General features: G+C 36.9%; 3 protein-coding genes across 3 annotated transcripts; 1 reads left to right on the forward strand and 2 right to left on the reverse strand.

Moving 5' to 3' along the window:
• The first annotated feature begins 3,059 nt into the window (after positions 1-3,059).
• On the forward strand, positions 3,060-7,488 carry timm23a (translocase of inner mitochondrial membrane 23 homolog a (yeast)). The gene is made up of 7 exons (XM_007259311.4): positions 3,060-3,464; positions 4,869-4,927; positions 5,221-5,314; positions 5,477-5,561; positions 5,704-5,762; positions 6,668-6,778; positions 6,866-7,488. Exons 1-7 carry the CDS (start codon positions 3,359-3,361, stop codon positions 6,976-6,978), a joined length of 627 nt encoding a protein of 208 aa, XP_007259373.1. The 5' UTR covers positions 3,060-3,358; the 3' UTR covers positions 6,979-7,488.
• A 1,035-nt stretch (positions 7,489-8,523) lies between these two features.
• Positions 8,524-13,269, reverse strand: zgc:112285 (uncharacterized protein LOC561476 homolog). Its single transcript, XM_049464610.1, is given in 7 exon segments — positions 8,524-9,476; positions 9,886-10,049; positions 10,629-10,909; positions 11,567-11,661; positions 11,748-11,857; positions 12,754-12,884; positions 12,886-13,269. Coding segments are annotated over 7 exon segments (1,080 nt in total). The 5' UTR covers positions 13,005-13,269; the 3' UTR covers positions 8,524-9,296.
• A 2,549-nt stretch (positions 13,270-15,818) lies between these two features.
• LOC103030829 (uncharacterized) lies at positions 15,819-23,927 on the reverse strand. Its single transcript, XM_007259313.4, has 2 exons — positions 23,623-23,927; positions 15,819-19,698 (listed from the first exon to the last, which is right to left on the reverse strand). Exon 2 carries the CDS (start codon positions 19,686-19,688, stop codon positions 18,261-18,263), a length of 1,428 nt encoding a protein of 475 aa, XP_007259375.3. The 5' UTR covers positions 19,689-19,698; positions 23,623-23,927; the 3' UTR covers positions 15,819-18,260.
• Positions 23,928-24,402: the final 475 nt, after the last annotated feature.

Below are 24,402 nucleotides of genomic sequence, written 5' to 3' on the forward strand. Positions count from 1 at the left end.
TGTTTAAATCCTTATCTGAAAGATTTGGGAGGCGCTTTGTAAAAGGGCTCTTACGGCCTCCTCTCATCTCTTCCAAAACCAGTTTTTTAAGAACAGAGGCACTGCACAGCTTTCATATCTCCATGGTAACACAGTCCTTTGGGGTGCTACTTTGGGGTGTGTGTGTGTGTGTACTTATCATGTTTGTGCTGGAGTTCTGGAATGCTGAAAAATCTCAGGAAAAAAAAACAAGTGGCTGAAATAAAACACAGTGACACAATGAAAGAGAGAGAGAGAGAAAGGGAGGGAGAGAGACACTGGAGATAAAAAGAGACATACTGGGAGATTCATTATGATGACATCACACTCATTTCCCACTGCGGCCATGTTCCACAGGGAGCCCTCAGTCTCTGTTCTGCTGCTTTAGTGTCTCTTCAGCACTGTGGGCTGCCTATGGGAGGCCATCCACGGGCTCTGAATGCCCTTTTTGTTGGGGAACAGTGAGCCGTTTCTGCTCCCACAGAAAGCCCTGGATAATTTAGTGTGGATGCCAGGAAGTCTGAGCTCACAGAATGACAACAATGGCAAACGTTATTGCTCCACCTCAAGGGGTGGAAAAGAAAGAGAAAGAAAGCACAAGGGGGAAAACAGCCATAGTGACTGGATTCAAACAGGCCTTCCTCCCACAGTGCAGCTCTGCCAGAGTTTATCACTTATGATCCCAGAGGATGTGGACCAGACCAGACTACAGGGAGGAGTGCAACTATCAGCTTTTCTGGATGTTTAAAAAAAACCCTGTTTACAGGTAGAGTTATGTTCCCATTTATATGTACATGTAGAAGAGCTAGTTCTACAGGTCCTCCTTAGATAACTAATAAACTTGTTAAATGCAAATTCATACTATAAACCTATAATCAGCCCTTTACTGCCATCTAGTGTAGCACACAACATACATCAGCTCCACAGAATAACCCTACTGAACCAGCAGGGTAAAAACATGTGTTTTAATTTTAGCAAATAAAATATTAACTCTGAAAAAAAACTACATGTTGTCGTATTTTATATAAATCCACATACAAAGGACAATTTTGCATTAGAGCGAAAAAGGATTAAATAATTTTTAAACTGAGCTTTTTGTATTTATACCATATTATTATATATAATTCTACAACTATAAAAAAACTATATATATATAATATAATGTATGGCTTTATTTATTTAAAATAGATTGATGAACATATATTAATAAATAAATAAAAATAGATGCATCTACTATACAAGCATAAATAGACATATAACAAAATATAAAATGTTGTAATAAAGAGATTTATCTTCTACATATTTATTAAATGTATATATACACATTTTAAGCTACCCTTTCTAGTATAAAATAAGCATTTAAATTATAAATATAGTTTAATATATTCAATCTTTAATACTTAATTGAAAAATAATTGAGTATGATTTTTATTGGAAACCGCATTGTCTGAATTTTCCATGTAAATATTTAAAAAGAATTCTAAAGATGGGAAACTTGATATTTAAGAATATAACAGAATTATGTGCTGATGAAGAGGTTTATTTGACCACCAGAGGGCGCTCTCGAGTGAGTCTAAAATGAATGTGTTTATAGAGAGGTATTGGCTTCATACTGAGTTTATAAATGTTTATTAATTTTCACACTGATAAAATGTACTATTTTTCTCAACAATGAACATCATCAAATATATATTATACCAACACATATTTTTAAAAGCGTTTAAACTCCAGATATAAGCCTTTAAATCTTGCTCTTCAGCATTAGCTCACCAACCAGTCAGAGCAGATTAGCGGCACTGCTAGCACATTTACTTCATAAAACCTGTCTGCTATTGAATAAAAGAAAATTTACCGGTAAGTTTTCTTTGCTTTTTTAGAAAAACAATTCATTCTATTGTACCTAATTTAAGAAATATTCAGCCCAAGTAGTTAGTTAATGATACAGTTTTTTATTTGACATTTTAGCTGCTTAGCTCCATTCACCCCACTCATGGTGGAATTTTTCCCTCATTTATTAATTTACTAAAAGACAACATAATACAAGTAATGTTAAGTACCTTCAAGATAAATTAAAACAAACAGCCATTAAAATTTAACAAAGTAGAAAACTGGAAAAAATATGTAGTTTGTTTTAAAAAAAAAAATTCTGGGTGAATAAACAGTTTTTAAATGTACTTCTCTGACTTTATTATAAATACAAACATAGTCGGCTTAATGAATACTTGAGTTAGGGCCACTTAGAGCCCCCAAAAGCACGTAGATGTCATAATAAATAAAATATATTTTATTTTTTATTTTTTCTAAAAGCCACAGTGACTATAATGTCGTATTAAAATGCTAATGTTGAAAAATGTGGGATGCACAAGGCTGTGTGTTTTATGAATGCATTTTAGTACAATGCAGATATCAGGTCTCTGCTGCTGTGCTCTGAGATCACTTCAGTGCACTGTAGTATTAGCTTATGGTTAGCATTTTTCTAGAGATGGATGGATGGATGGATGGATGGATGGATGGATGGATGGATGGATGGATGGATGGATGGATAGATGGAAACTTTATTGATTCCAGAGTGAAATTCTGGATATCCAGTAGCAGGTATACATAGTACACAAACGTTACAAAAGACATGTATGATATGTCTTGACACTAGTTGCTGTGCATATTGTGAGGATATCTGATGTCAGCCATACAGAAAGTGTAAGTGCGCAGTTATATAATAATTTAAGTTAGCAGTGCAAATTTGTGTCGGACAGTGGACAGTAAATAAACTAGTAGTTTAATTATGGCCTTTAAACAAGGTTGTAATTCAGAGGATCCAGTAATATTCGGGAGGAAAATACACAGAGAATAAAACATGCAGGGTTCTGAACATATTTATTCACCACAGAATGTGATAGAGGCGAGTTTTTGAAAAGCCCACTCATTTCAGCAATAGGCAAAAACCGCTTAGAGACACGGAACTCCACATATGAACATAAACTACAAAATGACGACACGACTGTAGGCGTGGCTTTAACTTCACGACAGAGTTGCGTCAGCACTGTCCTTCAGGTTTCCGGCAGCAGCGCATGGTGGAGGTCAGGGATGCTCTATCTGACCGGTGACAGAAACACACAGACCCCCTCATTTCGGTCTCTGTACAGATCCTGCTGTTTTATAAGCTGTACAGGTAACTTATTCAGGACTGCAGTCTGTGGCCGTTTCTCAATACTCAAGTACACACGTCTGTACTCAATTCGAATTGGAACAGTACTTGGGCTGCGACTCAGCGGCGGCGGCTCTGTTCAGCAGGATCTCCGCTCTCTGACTTCATATCAGATTCACAGCAGTGAGTGACAACATGGACGACAACGCGGCGGGATCGGGGTCTTTTAAAGGCGGAATGGGGGGCCTTTTCGGCGGCGGAGCTCCGGAGTACTCCAACAACGAGCTCGCTGGGGTGCCTCGTAAGTAACTCTGGTGTCTATAGTAGTCCTGGTGTTAGCATAAGGGCTAACTATGGCCTTTTTCAGCATGTGAGGGTAACTAGCTTAGCATAGCTAGCCTACTAGCTAGGTGTCAGAGTGGCCTTCAGGTTCTGTGACCCTCTGTGTTTATGTTTTATAGTTATTTGAATGGTGAAATGTTAGTTTGGTTAGCTAAACGTTAAAGGGGTTTCTTGCTTTTATATTTTGCCTCCGCGCTCACTGGGGGTTCTGTATTTTCTATGTTTAATGTTTTGCCTGATTATTTGTCCTGTAGTCATGTTTCTGTAAAGCTGCTTTGTGCCAACACCAGTTGTAAAAAAGCGCTATACAAATAAATTTGTTTTGATTTGATTTGATATTTTGCCTATAGCTGAGGCACACACGTAATCCCACGTAATGGTGATGTAACCTGTGTGTCACAGGCCTTTTAAAAGCAGTGTAAAGTTCCATATTATATCTACTTATGTAATCATTCAAATTTAGCTAAATTTGTAGATATCAGAACTGTTATTTTTCTAGAACATTTTTTTTAAATGTTCTTATTCAGAGTATTTTTGGAAAGCTATAGCTAAATTCTTTTTAATAAAGCGAGTTTTAACTGTAAGGATTCTACTGCCAACTTTACTTTGACTAACGTTACTCTGTGTTTGTTTATCTGACATTATTTACAAAATGTAGGAGTGCTGGAGATAAAACAAGCTCCTTTTAAAAGCGTACATTTTTATTCTACAGCTCTTTTCCAACAAATTAACCGTTCAAACACGTTAATGAAATGTTTTACTAGTTCCAACCTGATTTCTGGAACAAAATGTTAAAATGCAGATTATGAAATTGTTGTTGTGCCATTTGTGTTGCATCTGGATTTTAACCCTGAAACATTAAGTCATGTTTTTTATCACGTGAATGAGCTGCTCAGTTATTTTAACTGATTAAATTTCTAATTTTGGTCAATATTCAGAACTGGGTCTTAATATCAAAATTAACTAATTGTATCTGTCAATAATTAAGCTATTGAGGCTGTCTATTACTATTGGTATATCAGTCACTGTTTAATAGTAATGCTGAATATTCTATATCTCTATTTGGCCTGTTCACAATTTTCATCCCAGAAATTATTGCAATATATTGTAACTTTATAGTATTGTGATTCAAAAAAATATTTATTGAATCGACAATATGTGTATTGAGGATATCAGCACTGCATGAGATTATCTTTAAATACTCAGCTCTATCAGTGCTTGATTACTTGCAACATGAGGGGTTACAACATGATTGGAATTAATTTGTGTTGACCCAACTTTTGGCCCTATTGTCCAGCACTACTTCTATGCTACTGTATGTTGTGAGAGTGTGGTCAACTGTACACTCTTTTTTTCCCCACAGTGACTGGAATGAGCCCACTCTCTCCTTACCTTAATGTCGATCCTCGCTACCTTGTTCAGGTCAGTGTAAGAATACAGTTTTATAAATGGTCTGTCTTTCATTGGAGATATAAATGTTTAAACTAGTTATGTGCTTGTTTTAAAGTGTAAAAACTTAACGCTGTACTAAATATAGACTTTTGAGAGTACAAAAAATAGAATCAAATCTTGGCACAGAATAAGAACGAAATGTGCATATTGGTATAACAAATAAGGCATTGTTTTTTTTTTTTTTTTTTTTTTAAATCTTCACATCAACCTCTCCAGTAGTTAGGTCTAATTTGTCTGTGTCTTATGTTTTCCACATCTCTTAGGACTCTGATGAATTTATACTGCCAACTGGAGCAAACAAAACCCGTGGACGATTTGAACTGGCATTCTTTACCATAGGAGGGTCTTGTATAACAGGTAATGTTAAGCTTCTCTGGGTTCTTTCTTTATTAACTAATTATTTAGACCTGCAGTATCTATCTCTAAAGCTTTAGATCACCCTAATCAGTTTGCTTTGTTTTAATGAGTTTCATAACCGCAATGCTTTGTTGATTAAAGGACTGTGTTTGATTTTTGCAGGAGCTGCTTTGGGAACACTTAATGGGCTCCGTATGGGCATTACAGAGACCAGAGACATGGCCTGGTCAAAACCTAGAAACGTACAGTAAGTGTTTTTCTTTTGTTGTTTTTTTTTAAAAATATATATATAAATATATAATACTGTGAAAAACCTGAAGTGAAATGAGAACAAAAGTTGAAGAAGTCTTAAATCAGCTCTTATTTTGAATCCCTCTCTTTTTGTTTAGGATTTTAAACATGGTCACACGACAGGGTGCATCATGGGCTAACACACTAGGATCAGTTGGTAAGACATTCCCTTAAATGCTTTTGAAAGTGTGTCATGTAACAGAGCACTGCTATATAGAATGTTTGGCTTACTTTAATTTTTACACTTCTTAGCCCTGTTAAGATTATTATGTTATCTACGTATTCTACAGTGCATGGCCATTTTTTGCTGACTCTGATATTGCTTATTAGGTTATCTTAGCAAGGAGAGGCCAACACGTTTAAACAGAGGTTTTATTTCATTTGTTTTATTTATAAAGAATATTTATTTAAAAATATATACCAATTCTAAAATCCGAACATTTTTAAATAACATTTCATTGCACTTCAAAAGGATGCAATTGCTTTATGATGATATTACCTTTTGTAATACATCAGTGAAATATAATTGTTTTGCTATTGTCCTAAAATTACAGTAATATTGTTTGTCACAAGTGTTTTTGGGACAGTATACCGTCCAAGCAAATAGTTATTTTTAACGGCCTATACACTCTACTTGCATAAATTAAATTAAATAAAGCATTTCAGCATCTTTTTGAGTTATCCAAAAAATACAAGCTGTACAGGGCTAGGATGGTAATGTTAGCTAAGATTACTTTCTCTAAGCAATTGTTTGTTTACCAAAAGACTTGTGCAATTTTCTATGTAAATTCCGAATCATATCTAATATACTGTGGCTTTCTGTGGTCTTGATATGGCTGTAATTTGCAACATTGTGCTGTCAATAATGCTGCATGGTGTGTTGAGGTAAACAGAGGAATTTAAAAGGATTTAGAATTTGTTTTCTATGCACAGCATGTTAGCTAGTGTAACCTAGCTGGGATGACTGTGTTAGGCTTTGTTACAGCTCCACTTTCTATATCAAACATTTAAAAACTACTGTCTGCAGAGTTTAGACATTTCACAAAACTTTTCTTTCCCCAGCTCTGTTGTATAGCGTGTTCGGGGTAGCCATTGAGAAAGCCAGAGGAGCAGAGGATGACCTCAACACAATAGCTGCTGGAACATTAACAGGGATGATGTATAAAGCCACAAGTGAGTATGAGTCAGCTTGATTATTCACAGTAGCTAACTTGTTTTGTGTGTTTATTTCATTTATTTATTTAATGTCTGTTTCATTAGGTGGCCTGAAAGGAGTTGCCAGAGGAGGAATTGCTGGGTTAGCTCTTTCAGGCTTGTATGCCCTGTACAACAACTGGGATCACCTTAAAGGCAAAACTCCTTCACGATATTGAAGAGGACCCTGAAGAGCTCAAACCATGGACATTTTGACTCTTAAACTTTCCTCAACAGCCTTGTCCTATTTAGAGGAGCAGCGGCCAACGTTTTGGATCCTTGGACCACCAACATTTGTTTTTGTTTAAAGCTGTGTTGTGTGATGAATATTATTAAAAGGCAGAAATCATCTGCCTTAAATGCATTGGACTCATCTTTAGCCATATTTAAAAATGTCTTTCAGTCATGAGAGCATATTGGGTAATGTTGGGATTAAACTGAAGTGTCATTTATACAATGGCCAAGCCCCAGTATAATATGAACCTGTTTCTTTCCAACATTGTCTTTCAATCTGTACACATTTTACTACCGAGACTTTAAGCAGTATCTGAGCCTACCAGGTTCATGCAGGTGTTCACAAACAAGTCTTGGGGAAAATATAAAAATGTACCTTTTATATGTGGTCAGATGTGTCTAAGCTAAGTTAATCAGCTCTGTGCTTAAATAAAAGTATGAGTTAATTTTTGAAACTCGTTATGGTGTAAGTGGATACATTGACATATTGTATTTTTTGGACTGGAACTAGCATGTGGAAGCTAAAAATCGCTGCAGATGCTTGAATTGGATGTGGATGTGATTTTCTGCCAGGGTTGTTTCTGTTCGCAGACCTCGCTTGAACTTGAAATTGAATCATGCAAATTATTGGCAACATACCAGTGGAATAATATTTAACCGTATGTGTATTGTATGAACAATGTTTTAATATATAGTATTTCAAACTAAAACTAATAGGCAACATTAGCCTACTGCTCTAAAATACCTTCATTTGTTTATTGTACTGTAATTAAAACCATTTACAGATCTTAAATGTACACTAAATGGACAGAAGAGGGACAAATTGCAATTGTAATCGAATTCAAGTGTTTCATTCAGTCTTACTGCCACATATTTATACAGTTAAGCACATAGGCATGCTGCCTGCCTTTACAAATATGTAAAAGTATATGTCCAACAGTAAATAGCTCAATTGACTCTAGTGTGGTATTGTAACAGAGTGCAACTGTTGTAATAAGTAGGTTTGTAATTTTTCCTACACTACATTGTATTCCACCATCAACTGCCAGTGATATTGTTGAAAAGTGGAGGTAGTTAGACTTAAAACTGCTGTTAGAGCTGCAAAATGGAGTGTGATTCTTTTGTCCATATAGTGTACCTTTAATGCTTAAAGATGCTGCACAGATAAAACCAAGTCTTTTTTCAGTTCCTATTTCAATTCCCTACAAAATACTGAAATCAGTTAATTGGCTAAGATGCTGCAGTACAGCTCTTGAGGTAATCTGTGCTGGCATTTGAAGAGGTGATTCATGATTCTCTAGCTTCATGAAGCTTTAACGCTTTGGTCTCTGCAATTACAGCATATTCCCTTCATCCCTTCACCCAGATGACACTAAATCTTCAGCTGTTATTTTGTTTTATTATGCTGGCGTACTGCTTTATGGAATATGTGAAAAGCAGAGCTAGGATGTATTTAAACAGTGGTGAATAATTTCAACTTGAACAAGAACTGTTTTCACAGATTTGTTTATTTTTTGACCGGATGTTTGAAGATACATCCAGTGTTTGCAATGTAGATAAGGCATATTATATTTCTCAATTTGGGTTCCTAATATTGCATGCAATGATGAGTTCAATCAGTTTCAGCTTTTATGCATCTTTTGTTTGCATCTGTTGGTGATCCTTTACAGAGGAGAAGAGTGGGGTATCACAGAAGCAGATATTGAGGTGTTCTTGCCTGGTGATGTTTGTACCCCTGTTGTATTCGGGGGACTTCAGAGGCAATCTTAGCCTTTTTAGTAGAACAATGAGAGGGAAAAGCGCTGTGCAAGCCACATTCCACAAGAACAACACTGCCTGGAGTCAGCTGTCTTGGGCCAAACCCATTTTTGAGAGTAGACTTTAACACCAGAATTGATTAAGGTTTTGTATTTTTATATAATAACACAGCTTTGGACTGGCCTAGTGCGAGTTGTAGGCCAGCCTGGCATTAAAAGAAGTAGTTAAGAACCTGGTGTCTTGTGTTCTCGTCGTTGAAGAGCATGGCAATCTTACAAGCGTAGCATTGAAGCAACCCACACTGTAGCATAAACTGTCCTAACTTTGGTGCCTGGTGGCGATGAGTGCTCTACCGGTGCTCAGTACACAGAGTACAGATGAATGAGCTTATGTATATCTGTGTATGTGTGTGTCTGGGGAACTAGACCCAGACCTGGTGGATCCCACCATCACTGTTGTCTCCACTGAGATGGAGACCACATAGAGGTCACTGAAGTTGTGGAGCTCAGTGCAGGAAGAAGTCCCTGATGCGGGTGGCCTCGATCCAGGGGATGTAAGCAGCAGTGCGGGTGAAGACGCTGGGCTTGTTCTCCACTGTGCAGCCAATCGGGCCAAAACTGACCACGCCGTGGACCTCCCATCGGTCACGGCCCAGCTGACACAGCAGAGGACCACCTGAATCCCCCTGAAAGAAGAAAGGCTTGTTTTAGTGATGTACAAGAAACACTGTCTGAAAAAGAATATTGTTTTCCTTATACAGGGCTGGAAAAGTCTTTGTTTTATACTGTTTTTACTCTTTTTTTAAAGATTTGTTTCCCAATTTTAAAGCATGGTCTGGGATTTAACCGCCTATCCTTGAATCATAGTGACCACTCTGAGCTCCTTGTTTTAAGGTGTTACTTCAGTAAATTCAGTGTTCAGTTTCTTTATGAATAATCCTACTGTAAGTTACTCAGTTCTCTATATAAGATATATTTCAGCTATACTGTTATTTCTACATATTGTAAAAGTTTTGGAATTAACAATGTTAAATGTTAAATTTTAGAGAATTTCTGAATCAGCCATGGGGTTCATGGTGCACTGGCCCACTGTACCTGGCAGGCAGCAGGAGGTCCCTCAGTGTCTCTGAACCCAGCACAGATCATGGAGTCCCTCACTCGGTCTCCCCAGAACTTCTTCTGTTTGCAGGTTTTGTAGTCGATGATGGGCAGACGGGCTTGGTTCAGTGCCTCAGCCAGCGACACATTCTCTTTCCCACCTGTAATACACACCTTTGTATTAGTGGAACAATGTCCTGTCATCTATACAGCAGGTGAGTATTTTCAGTAAAGTGTTTCTATTCATTATGTTCTATACTGAATGTAGAATATGAACAGAGTAAATCAGTTACAGGGTTCGTACAGTCATGAAAAACCTGGAAAAGTCATGGAATTTGAAAATAGTCACTTTCAGGTCTGGATAAGTTTTGGAAAAACATAGATACCCATAGAGTTTTGGAAAAGTCATGGAAATGTAGTCTACTAATCTCTGCATTTCAGTTTATTTATGGAGAAAATTTATCTTGATCTAACAATTACGCCAGCTCAGAGTTCATTCAGTAATTTGGCCCTACACAGTGAAGCTCTTAGGGCCTGACTCAGTCAGGTTCAATTTAGGCCTACTATAATCAATTTAGATTTTAGTTTTAGTTGATTTTTGATTTATTTGTCCATGTATGCACTGATTTTTAAAAATCGTATGGACATGAAAATTTGCCGTGAAGGCATGAAAAAGTCATGAAAAAATAATGGAAATGTATTGGTTAAAAAGTGTATGAACCCTGCAGTTAACTCTTCACCTCGTGTGTCGCCCCAGCCAGTCACCCAGCAGTAGTGGCCTGGTTTCAGGCTGGTCTGCTTGCGCGGCAGGCAGGCGTAGCGGATGAAGTTGCTGGGCTGGATGTCTGTGCCGGCTTTAACCAGGGCGATGTCATAGTCCAGCTCGCTGTGAGCCGGATAGCGAAAATGCTCGTGTCTATAGATCCTCTTCACAGGGAACATGCGCTCAGGTGTCTCTGACCTCCTCAGCTGATGCTTCCCCAACACAATCCTCCAGCTACCAGCATCCTCAGCTTTTCCCCTGCAGAACATGGTACAGTCAGAAAGAAGGCTTCAGTTTCACATTTTACATGAGGCTTTTTACACTGCAAAAATCTTGAGATTATCTAATTTGGAAGCCAGCAATATAATTGTTTCTCTGATAAGATTTTTTGTCTTGCCAAGCATGGTAAGAGTAAGATTATTTAGCTTATTTTAAGAAAATGGATGTAATCAGACTCATTTAGAATCTTCACTTTATTTTAAGTGATTTAAACACAAAATAAGCACAAGAGAGTCTGACGTTAAGGAGTTTAAGGGGTAATTTTACATAGCACTCAGTGCTATATCTGTTAGCCAATCAGAGGCAATATATTTGCATGTATGAATATTCATTAGCAAGAGCCAAATCCTGTCTTCAGAGACCACTAATTTTCAGTGATCTAAGGCAGGGCTAAATAGAAACACCAGAGTGAAATGAATGAGAAAAAAATGATGGAATGAGACCTGTAAAGGATTTTTTATATTATTTTGAGATTGAGCTTGTTTTAAGAAATCTTACAAATAAAAAAATTGCTCACCCCATTGACAGATGTTTATTGCTTAATAAAAGCAATTACCTCTCAATTTGTATACATTTTCTTCTAGTTTTTGCAGTGTATATATTTATATTTTTATAATTTTACTTTTACAGTCTTACTTCTGGAAGCAGTGTGCTGCAGTGAGCACCCAGTTCTTGTGGATCAGAGTTCCTCCACATACATGGACATAGTGCTTGCTGCCTCTGGGACGAACCTATGACAAAAAGTGAGAAAGTGTATAGGTCTCGGTTTACAGCATCATCAAATTAACACATGGTTCTATTTTGAAAAGCTCTTTACCTGCAGTGAGACCTGCCAGGGCCAGGAGTGAGGTCTGGCCTCGTTGCCTGATACAATGCGCTCAACAGTGTTGGGTTTGAAGTGAGCCAGTCCACAGTCCTTAGGCCAATCTGTGAATAAACAGAGCAATTTTCAGAATCAATTATAGAAATTAATTTTATGTATCATATATTTGTGTTAATTTTAATGATTTTAACTAGATTTATTTAAGGATGCTTGAAATGAAAATTTCTTAAATATTCATGTTCTGTTTCCCATTGTTTACAGACACAGAGACCTCAGTAAATAATATACCAAATTTAAAGATGAGACCCTATCCTTCCTGTTGGACACACAGTAAGTACACACATTTGAGAAATGTGAAAGTCCCATTTGTCCTGCAACCCAAGCTTTGTATTCTTGCAGAAAGTCCCTAGCTCCACAGGATGCTAATACACTAACGTCAAACGTACAGATCTGTCTAACAGCCACCTTTTCCAGCCTGAGGCAAGATTTTATTGAGTTTTCTGAGAATCCAAACATAATATCACAATATTTCTGTAGATGAATTCTAAAACATATTATCAAGTTAAAATGATGTTCAAAGGAGTTTAAACAGTATATAAAATTTCTGATTATTGTTACATTTTCTTTTTAAAATCTTCTATTTCTAACTTTTAAAACCACTTAAACATTAAATTAAATTAATTGAATTAAAATAATTAAACATTTGGCTACATTAGATTACATTAAATTGTTTACTCTTATTTCAGTAAGTATTTTGGGCATTTAGACCAGATTTTGTTATGATTCATCTACTACAGACCTTGCATGTTTGTTTTATAGTAAATAATGAATAACTAATGAGATCTGTGGTACAATAAGAAGGCAACAATTCTAAGACCTGATCTCAATTCAATACAGTGACTATGCACATCTTCAGATATGAAAGTTCACAGATCTATGAATTTAATTAATGAAATCTAATCATCTTCACTGAAATATAGTAATCTTTGGTGCCTCTCACCCAGGTGGAGAACTTTGTGCTGCTGCTGGAGGCGGCTGGGGGTGAAAGCGTGGGTGTAGGCCGTCTCCAGCGCCAGGCCCAGCAGCAACAGAAGCAGGGGTAACAGGGGGCTCCTCCTTTCCATGGTCCAGTTTACAGTGCTGCCACTCAGGAGAACCGCCTTTTATAGCATGTCCAGAGGTGAAGCCACCCTTTGTGCCAGCTCCACCCCTCCCTGCCTGGACAAAGGCTATCCACAGTGCCCCTCCCATGCTCCTGGATTGTTCTGTGTGTCAGGTTTGGTGTTTTTTGGTACAGGCTGGCCCCCAGTGCAGCATGAGAGTTCCATCAGCACTTTCCAACTCAACCTCCATCACTGCAGGCCAAAACAACTTACCCACAATACACTACCTCTTCTCCTGCCAGTCACGCCATGCCACTCACTGTTTGGATTAGAAGATCTGCTGACCTTCGCATGACCTTTAGGTACTACACAGAGCCAAATTAGGGACTTAGCTTTACCTGACTAGTCCTCAAAGCTATTTCATAAGGAGCTTGCATCCACAAATTACTGTAACATAGTTATAACCTAAAGATGAAACAGTATTAGGTAAAAAGTTAAGATTAAAATAGCTTTGCTTTTGAAACACTCAGCCTGACACAATAAACAAACTATAATTGCCATTAACAATATTATTGTCATTTAAATGAGACAATTTGACTATGTTTTAGCCCATTAATGTAATACAGTAGCATAGTAATGTGATTATGTTCACTTTTTTTTTTGAAAGAGCAACAAACTTTTAATCATTAAGACTATTTAGGCATTGGATTTGGAATGTACATTTTTATATCCTTAATAAATAAAATAAAATCACTGTTAAAGACATAAGAGCTTTTACACTTCAATTGGCTTTGCTTCCTAAGTAAACACAATATACATTGTAATAAATATACTGAGGTCAGCAAAGATTATTGAGGTTGTGTTTATATATCATGCAGTAAATTGATAGAGTAATTATCCTGACAGAACTATTCAGACTAGGTTACAGAAAAAAAAAACAAATATGAAAAAATCCATTGACCTTCGGAATGGTCCAAATGATATAGATGACTCAAATCCAGTGTTAAAGTGGAAGTTTTCCGGAAGGGCAGTGACTACACAGCATTTTGAATGGACATTTTCCATTGAAAAATAAATATAGACTACAACTATGCTTAATCTCTGTGTAAGAAACTGATCTTAAGTTCTTAGGACAAAGATTCTAAGGCTTCTAAGTTAAAAAAAATAATTGAAACCTATTTTTTCTTAAATTATCCAATATCGATTCCTTTGATTCATGTAAAACTTTAAAATAAGTATATTTTGGCCGAAAGCAAATTAATTTAAACAATTTTGTAAGTGCTTTGGGTTCATTCTTCAAGTATTTTAGCAACGGTATCTTAAATGTTTCTCAAAAAATCTCTTTCCACATCCAAACAAAATCTTTTATTGTAACTGAAATAACCCTAAATTAATTAAAGTGATTCATTAAAAGTAGTGATTCCCAGCCCTAAAAGATTCCACAGGTTAAAGTTTGGTAGGTCAGTTTGTGTTTATTTGAATAACTACAATAGTAAGCACCACTGTTTGTGGTAATGGAACAGTTATGGTGCTGTACAATCTCTGAATGGGGCTTTAAAGATAAGGTGCTGAACTTGCGCATTACCAGCAGGTGGCGTGAGAGGAGGAAAAGTAAACAGACCATTCTTTACTTTACTGAATGGGTTTTGTCATGCTAGGGATATCAATTCTGACACCATACAATATGTCCAGTACGCATTGTAAACATATGTTTATATATTCCTTCATGCATGTTGTAGAGGTCAGATGTTGCCATTTAGGGTGCCAGACACTGGCAGTAGGGAAGTAGGGCTAACTGGCACCGGGGGTTGTTGTTATCTTCTACTGTACCATGTCTCTGTTTATGCTGTGTTGTTGTGTTCATCATAAACAGTGAGACACGGAACAACAAGCACAACAGAAAAGCAGTGAGATGAGGAGCTCAATACCAGAGAATGTGCCTGATCATCCAAACGCTCAAAGGCGGTGGAAATGTCCAGGGCATTTCACCAGAGCACAGTTCACCAAGTTTAGCAGGACCCTCTGTCATGTGTGCTTTCTCTCTCTCATACACACATGCAGCTCAATATCAATATAACATGCCTTTTTTCCACAGCATAGTTGTTTTGTTTCACTTAAACACTGTATAAGAATAAATTTTTCAAGAATTACTCTTAATGAAATTACACATATAGTTGAATGTTAAACTGTACAATCTATACAGTTTTCTATGACGTGACTGTTGAGTTTTTGTTATGTGTGTATGTGTATTTAAAGTTTTTATGTTAAAAAAACAAACAAAAAAAACGCATAAAGCCATAAAATAACCTTTTTGATTATTTATGTAGCTGTTCTCATCTTAAATATGATATTTAAATGTGCACATTGTTACGACCTGGAGTCAACCCTGTCATCTAGGGATAATCCAGCCCCTTTAATCACAACCGTCACACTGTTTTATTTTCAGGACTAAAAACATGTGCAGCAAAAATAATATTAATTTTATATTTCTAATTTTGTCTTTATACTTGGCTGAGGTACAGCCTAATATTAGGAAATATTAAAGTAATTTAAATAATTAAAATAAATTAAATGTAACTTTAAAACAAATTCAGGTCAATTCAAAATGGCTGCAAATCTAGGTGAACCATGTTTCATTAAATGCCAATTTTTGCTAAAGGTGTCCATCCTGTTGTGTAGCTTGTATGCATACAAGTGAATATAAAAAGTGAGTAAGCTGAAAAATAAGATATATGTGTAGTCAGAAGTCTTATAAATATGCTACCGTAAATAGTATAAAGGTTATTTAAAAAGACTGATATACAAAATATATTTTCTTTAATTATGAGGGACAAAAGGTAAAGTATTTTAATAAATACCCATACATATACACAACTATGCTCCCTCTCTCTTAAACAAACAAATTATATTACAATTTGATATTGTTTACACATCTAGAACAAAACAAAGGAATGATACTGTTTATAGAACAGTTTATTGTTGCCCACACATTATTAAGACATAAAGCTATTGTGAAGCATTTTAATACACTAATATATGTTTTATTAGAAATTGTACAACAAAACCTTTCTGCCCTCTACGGTAATGTGTTTATTAGTATCTATTGACAGTCAATCACAATGATGTGGTCAAATAAAAAGTATGAATTTGCTTTGGCAAAAGAACAAAGCTGTGAAAACAGCCTGGAGATTTGACCAGAACTGGCATAATACACATTCACTCACAGAAACACAGTAAGTCTCTTCAGTGACCTTTCACCTGTATACTTTCAACTGATTACATCAGTCAAATGTAGAATCACAATAGATTCTATATTTAATGCTTCCTTTTACAGTCCTTTAAGTTATAGGTATGTAGCAGAATCTGTGATTAGACTTTTCTATTACTTATAAAAATAATCAATTTAAATTGAAATACTTTTATTTAATTTTTATTTAACCCACATATGGATGTCAGTGATGGGACGAGTGTATTTGGGTTGTACACGGCACACTGGGCCTAAATGGAACCCATGTGATATAAGATGGGTTGAAACAATGGGACCATTTGGGAAGCCAACTGGATCCCAGTAACAAAACATGTAGATCCCCCAGTCGGATCACATGCCCACCTAGAACCCACCTGTTGGCTGGCAAGCTTTCAGTTTTACAATTGTGTAAAATCAAGCAGGACTGTAAAAGGAAGCCAGTTTTACTTCCACAGTAATATTTAAGTACAATACTGGCCAAATAATAAAAAATACAAAAGCATAAATTACTTGAGAACAAACATCTATTAGAGCTTAACTGACTGAATTTAATATAACCCTTGAATGTTATTTATACAGTATACTGCAAATTACTACACTACTGTAACTGTAGTTTCCCTGAACAGAATACAGAAATCTGTTGAAAGCATGCAGTTGAATGTAAGCAAGAGGTAAGTATTTGGTTTATGATAGCATATGATGGTGTTTGTGTTATAATGTCTTTGTTCTTTCCATGATTTTACCAGCAAAAATGATTTTGGTAATTAATTTGGTTTAAAGATACAAGGCAAACTATTGTAATGGACATAAAATACAACTATTGTTATTTTTCAGACATTTGCTGTATACAGTGAGCTGTGAGCAGGAGGAATGAAGGTATGAATTCTTGCATTTAAGAGACTGCATGAGTAATGATGGTGGCTATAATTTTTGTCTAAACATGTTTTGTGTGTCTGTTTTGTTTGTGTCGGTGAAATTTTTAAATTGATGAAACTGCTGTTAAATAATGGTACACTGTATTCTGTGTATACAGTAATGTGCAAAGGTTTTAGGCACAGAATATTTAAAGTCTTCTGTTAAAGTGTTTCAGTTAGAAACAACATAGTTTAGATTTCCAAACATTCCTTTAGCAGAAAGGAAATTAAACTAGATTGGGATTTTTTTTGTTGCGGGGAGCAACCATGACTGTGGCACATTGTAGCAGTTAAGCCTTAAAATTTTACATCATGGCAAAAATGAATGTGGCATCAAATTATAAGTTGATCATCATTCTTGAGCAAGATCTCACTCAAGCAGACATTTTACAGCAAACAGGTGTTTCCAAAGTTGAGGACAATCACAGTGCAGAAGGAGCTGTTTGGAGCTGCATTCAGGATTCAGACAGATTGTTATGTATCATGCAGCTCCATCAGGCAGGTCTCTGATTGGACCCAGATTTATTCTCCACCACGACAGTGACCTTAAATAAACAGCCATAAATAGCAGATGATTCTCCCCCATAGAACCCTCCATGCAAAAACTGAAGCAAGAGATAATATACTAGCTTAAATAACTGAAATAGCAGAATGACTGAGAAAGTTTTTAAAGCAAATGTTTTGATTTAATTTAGGTTTATTCGTTTACTGCAGTTTACTAGGAAGTTATTAATACCTATGCAGCTCATTGCTTTTTAAGGTACAGCAAGCATGCAAGTAAGCATTGTACTGCATGTACCTAACATCTTTGCACAATACTGTATATATTAAGGTATAGACATCTTCACATTCATTTCTTCATCTCTTTACAACATTCAATTTCACTTCATCAGTTGAATTTGGCACAGTGTGTACATTTGGAATGTGCGTGGGCATGTCTGTGTTGGTGTGTGTTAGCGTCATGTATTGCCTGAAGTTGTCCCTGAGTGTAAGAGTCCAGAATCAGGATCTAACTCTTACCTCCATGTAGGACAGCAAAGCCCTCAAATTTCTCAGATATCTTTTAAGAGAAGTCCTTGGTTAAGGTAGAGCCAAACTGCAAACTACTGATTCTGCTTGTTTTTCTATAATAAACTCTGCATCCAATATGTTGGCAAGAGAAGTGCTTGGGATTTAAAGAAGGCCATTTACAGGTGTTAGAGGTCAACTACACTTTTAGTGTTCTTCATCTTCTTCTTAGATCTTAGTCCTCCACAGTACTGGAGCGAGAGCAGCACGCCGGTCTGCGCAGAGATTGTACCACACTTCCACCTTTCCGTTTCTTGCTCTGTTGTCTTGACCCACAATCGTTTTCCACTGATGTCTTCTTTTCGGCAGCAGCTGCCTCAGCGGTCTCTTTGATCTGCAGCTCTAGGTGACGCTGGATGGCCAGGCCGAGCTCCTCTGGATCCAAAGATGCTCCATATACCTCCCATGTCATTCCCTCTGCGTCCCATTCCACCTCCTTGATGGGGGTCTTTGTCCCTGCATCCTCTGCTGTTGGAAAAATATCTGAACTAGGACCATCAGTCAAACTAATCCCAGTGAACATGTCGGAGAGATGAGAAACAGGTGAGCTAGACATGGTTTGCACACCAACTTCTTTAAAGTCATGCTCTGATGTCATAGTGGAGGCATCTCTCATTGTCCGATGGCAAAACCCAGACTGGCTGGAGTGGTCTATTTTAAGAGCTGAGGGGTTCTTCCCGCCTAGTTCAGATCCACAGCAGTGACCTGCAGCCCGGTTATTTAGTCCTGTCTCGCTGACTGAAGACACCAGCGGTGGGAAACCAAGCAAGTTTGAATGGAGTAGAGATCTCTGGCCTGGACAAGGACTTCCTCCACAGGCTGGCAGAGATATCAAATGTCCAGGACAAGGTACAACAGTGCAAGAATTTCCCAAGGAGCCCGCATTCAGTGCATTGCTAACACAAGCAGCCCTGCATGTGTTGCTCCCAGGTAAATGGTGGCCATCACCTTTGAAAGTGCAAACCTCTGCATCTACTCCTTGCTGTGCAAGACTGTGTGCACTTCTCAGACAGGGTCTGGAGCTCAGAGCAGGAGACATCATGCCGCAGACCATTCTGGAACAGTTACAGGCTTTAAGGTTCTCCCCAGCCATTCTACTATGTTGGCAGCATGTCTCCCTGCCCTCCAGACACTCCATCCTTAAGTCCCTGTGCATGGCTGGGGAACATGGAGTGCACCTTTCACTAGTATAGGCCCGCTGCCGTCCAAGGAAATGCTCCTGTGTTGGTGTCGTTCTTGCAGGTGAATCTTCTGTGATGCTCCAAGGTCTTGTAGTTCCTCCGTGCCAGATGACTGTCTCCGGGGTGCTATTGCCACTATAAGTACTACCTTGCTCAAATTCTAAAGTAGCCTGCACATCTCTGACTGGTCCCCCCATGCTGGCAGGCCTCTGAGGGCACACTGCACTGCTGGCACTTTTGCGAATGTTCTGCCAGCACCAGGCTAGCTCCATTCTTTGAGGAGGTCCACTCGCCATGTCTGTGAAACTCTTAGATAAGGAGATAATGGGATGCTCACGGTCATCCTCCATCTCTGCTCCAGCAGAACGAAGATGGTTCCTGGTGGCATAGATTTCAGACGCAGGACGCTTTCCCTCTGTCATGATGAAAGACCTATTGAGAAAATAAAAATATATATGTAGTAACTGAAGGGTTTTGCAGGTTTAATTATTAGCAAAATCCAGAACATTCTACTATGCTTTCATAGATGAAACATCTATAACAAAATCTGCTACTGTAGGCTTTTTCTGATGCTATAGTGTGCTTTTGCATTTGGGTCAGTGATATGATGCCTTTTCAAAGGCATTATTTTGGCAGTTACAGAAAGTTTAAATAATTAAAATGATGATGCGTTTAGGTTTTTTAATTAGTTAATTGTCATTTCCTGTTATTTAAAGTGCCAAAATATCATGTGATGCGCCTCATAATCGCATTGACTATAATGAATTCTTAAAAAAATGCTTTTGCTGAAATACTATTTGCTGCAACAATCTGCTTATATTGAAAGAAATGTTAAATGTTTGCAACAGTTATATGTGATTTACAGGGACATTAAGTATGTTAAGAAAAGTTGAAAAGGCAACTGAGAAAATACAGTTCTGTGCAAAAGTTTTAGGCACCAAGACAAATTACACTTAAATCCAAGCAAAATCCATTTATCTCAGCAATATGAGTGTTTTTACCTGAAAAAAAGCACCACATATGATTTGAACAGATGCAAATATATACATACAGTAAAACATAACAAGGAATTCTAATTTTTAACTACATATGTTAAATCCTGTGAGCCAAGCTAAAGAACAAAGTGTAGAGATTCCAGATTTCTTCTGGATGCTCCTCAGCCAGCATGTGTATGTGTTCAGTTCGGTCAGCAGCTCACCTGATTTACCAAATTTACCAATTTACCAAACCAGTTGTTGATATGATGAGAACTAGAAACAACTCTATTAAACTCAGATGAGGAGAGATTAGGAGATGTTTTAAGGAACACTAATTAACACTTACTTCACAGATAAGAAATTTCCACAGGTGCCTAAACATTTGCACAATGCTGTATATGATAAAAGTATGAAATCATTTTTTACAAAACTCTATGTAATGCAAAAACTTTGTTTAAAAATACATCGCACTACTAAGAACCTAATACATATGTCTGGAAAATTAATTAATTTTAAGATAAATCACGGTTGCACCACAACATAAAATTAATATATGTATAAACAATTTCTGTTGTTTGGTCAACTGCTAAAGATATTCTTATTCAAAATTGTAAAAATTTGGTAAAAAAAAAAAGAACAACAGAGTTGAACACTGTGCACTTACTGATTTATCAGATTACTCTACACTAATACCAAGCTGAGCCTTAAGGTTATTAGGCACAACATGCCATTTGCTAACTTCACTTAAGAGCAGCTCACAGTAATGCAGGACCTACACAATGCCGGTCTCTTAAGGCACAGTCAGCAGAATAAGAAGCAGAGCATGTTAATCATAATATTTCTGCTTAAATTGTGTAACTGCTTTAAAGTATTAGATTTCTATAGTCCTGCAGCTAGAAACACCCAGTCTTCAGTAGTCTGATAGTTTTAACGTATTCTGACAGTTCTTAATGAGTGCAGGCCTAGGCTAGCTCTGTTTATATCACACTTCTGTCACTTGAACAGATTCAGTAGATGATTTTGGGACCCCTGCTGATGTGTCACTTTCCACTGTCAGCACACACACACACACATACACACTCACTCACACACTGGCTCCAATCATAAAACAGCCCTGAGCTATTTCTGTAAGATATGCAGCTATATGTTGTTAAAGTGAAGTACAGCACATGATGTGGACATGGTTTCCTTTTTATAGATTTTTTTTAATAGTATATGAAGTTGGTCTCAAGACCTTCACAAAGTCATGTGTCATTTATGCAACATCCTGACATAATAAATTTGCATACTCTTGGGTTTATTTTTATTTGAGAAACAGAGTTTCTGAACAAGCTTGTGTACATTATTCTGGTTAGCAGTAACAGACCTTTTTTAGGCCTCAACTCATAAGTTGTTTATATAAAACACATAATTTATTGCTAAATTATTTAAACCCCTCCCTTAGTGGCAATAAAATTAACAAATAAATATCTAACAGTAAGGGTTAGCTTGGCTAAAGTGTGGCATCCACAACACAGGGTTAGCATAGATCTCATGTCATGTTATTTAACATAATTATGTAACATTTTACTTCTAGGTTTGATGCAAACTTTTATCACTAACTAGAATGCAGATATTTTAATATATTTTAATATATTAATAATTAGTGTATTTAATTATCAGGTTCAGTGTTGGTTGAAACATCATCTAAGCAAAATTCAGTGTTAGGAATACGTCTAATATGAACATCAATTTGACATAGAATAGTGATGACAGCTGATGATAATGTTTTGTTAGGTTTAAGTTTAGGTGATGTTTAGTAAAAAAAAATCATAATGACAAGCCAACATCACATCGATACTGTTTTTTTGACATATTTGTGATTTTGATTTCCAACCACACTTCAACATCCCTACAACGTTTTTTTTTTTTCATTTTCAATTGAAATTCAGCATCTGTCCAATGTTATAGTCCAACATCTTTCTGATGTAAACATGACATGCAGTGCTTGTGGTGAAGGTTTGAAAAGCTCATTTGTTTAAAAAAATGTAATACTGTATACAACTACTTGTGTTTGTACCAATTTATCCAACATTTTAGCAACTGTCACAAATAGTTCCTCCTATTTTTTATAATTAACCAGACCTGTGGGGTTTGTTGTAATGTTTGCAATTTGGTGTTTTCATGATGAATTTTTCATAAACAATAGGGCCAGAAATAAAGTTTTCTAAATAAATTAATCTAAATAAAGATTTTCAGATGACTTATAGATACATTATTATTCTTTCTCAAATATCTTTTCTGCAATTAAAAAATGGGGATGTGCTGCATCTTCCTCTAATGTTTAATAGACAGATGTAAATTTGCTTTAAATGTATTAATGCAAACAATAAAGGAGATGATTTATTGGCAAGAGAAAAATCTAAACTAGCTTTGTAACCTGCATGAAAACATGTAAAAAATAAAAAGTATTTGTTCCATTATTCCATCAGTTCAATTATTACTTGAGAAAGTCAAATGTTCCCTAAATTCTCTGAGTATTTTCAACCCCTAAGCACTGTTCACAAATAAACGTGTTATATCTTTTTAATCACACAAATGAGTATCTTGTATCACTGGTCACATCATTTCAGGTCCCAGATTGTTCTTCACCAACAAGGTGAAGTAATGCTATTAATTGACAACTTTATGGCTTTAACTAGACACTACAGCCCATCCAGATAATTAGCCTTAGTTAAATATAGTAACCTCAAAATCAGTACTCTATATATTCCTATAAGTGTTTAATCATAATACACATTTTCTTAAACTTAAGCCTCAATAATTCACTGCTTAAATATACAATTTACCCAATCATTTGGAAACATGAAATCTAGCAATATGCAAGGAAACTCCTGTAGTAGACATGATGACAGGCTTTATCTCTGCGAGGCCATGATGGCAAACATGACAGTTGTCCTCCACTTCCAGCTAAAAATAGCATGTTAAGTGTTCCATATCAACTCACCTTCTACCTGCACCAACACCCACACCCACTCTCTGACCCTACAAGTGGCCGAAACCCTACACCTGTCCTCGCCACAGTCTGAATACACACCTACACACATGCACACATGCACATACAAATTTACATCTTTGACCTTACAATTAACACATATATACATACATACATATGTTATCACATAGTCTGCACTAGATAACATGCCTAACTGCTCTTATTAAACCTTTTATTCTTTCTTTTTTTTTTTCTTTACTTCTATATGGTCAGTCTCAGGTCACCCACCAGCTGCTGTGGTGTCTCTCAGGTCTACAGGTAAGTCAACAACTACCCGCCTATCTCACACTCTGTTTTACACACACACACACACACACACACAAACATACATGCATGCGTACATACCTTCCCACTATCCCCTCTTCTCTCCAACTGACCGGAAAGCTCCCACCTCGGTCCCTCTTCCCCCTCCTCCCTCTCTCCTATCCACTCTTCTCCTCCTCCTCCTTCTCCCTTACTTTGTGAAGAAGTGAACAAAGCAGAGCAATGGCAGTGTCAGATTATCGGCTCCTGTCATCTGATTACAAACCAGAGGCTCTGCCTGGGAGAGACAAATCCCCACTGGAGGGAGGAGGGGTGGGAGGGCTGTCCAGAGGGGGCGGGCATAAGAGGGAGTGCCATATGCCCCAGGCACACTGAGGACTGTGCAGGAGACCTGGGGACATCTCAAGACAAATAAATATAGACATATATATATATATATATATATATATATATATATATAGCCACCCCCCAAAAAGAAAAAAAATATATATAGATTTTTTGCCTTTCTCTTGTTTTGCCTGTAGTGTTTCCTGCCTGAAAAGAGGCAGTCCAGTATAGTGTATCCTTCTCTCTTTCTCCAGATTTCTGATTTCTCAGAAATGCACTTGCAGTCTTGCTGTTTCTTTCTCTCTCTCTCTCTATTCTGCTCTTTCCGTCTTCCTTTCCTCACATCCATACACTTGCACACATCGCTCGTCTCTTACTCATCCAATCTCCACCAATCTCTCTTGTGGTTGCTATAGAAACAGCCATGCTCAATGGGAGCCCAATGAATTTTCATCATGACATTTTTTTAAGGTTGCTGTGGGAACAATGAAAACAGCACCTTCAGAAAACAGGTTTGGAGAAGATAATGGTGGC

Source organism: Astyanax mexicanus, chromosome 15, assembly GCF_023375975.1.
Source record: "Astyanax mexicanus isolate ESR-SI-001 chromosome 15, AstMex3_surface, whole genome shotgun sequence".
Taxonomy (NCBI): Eukaryota; Metazoa; Chordata; class Actinopteri; order Characiformes; family Acestrorhamphidae; genus Astyanax; species Astyanax mexicanus.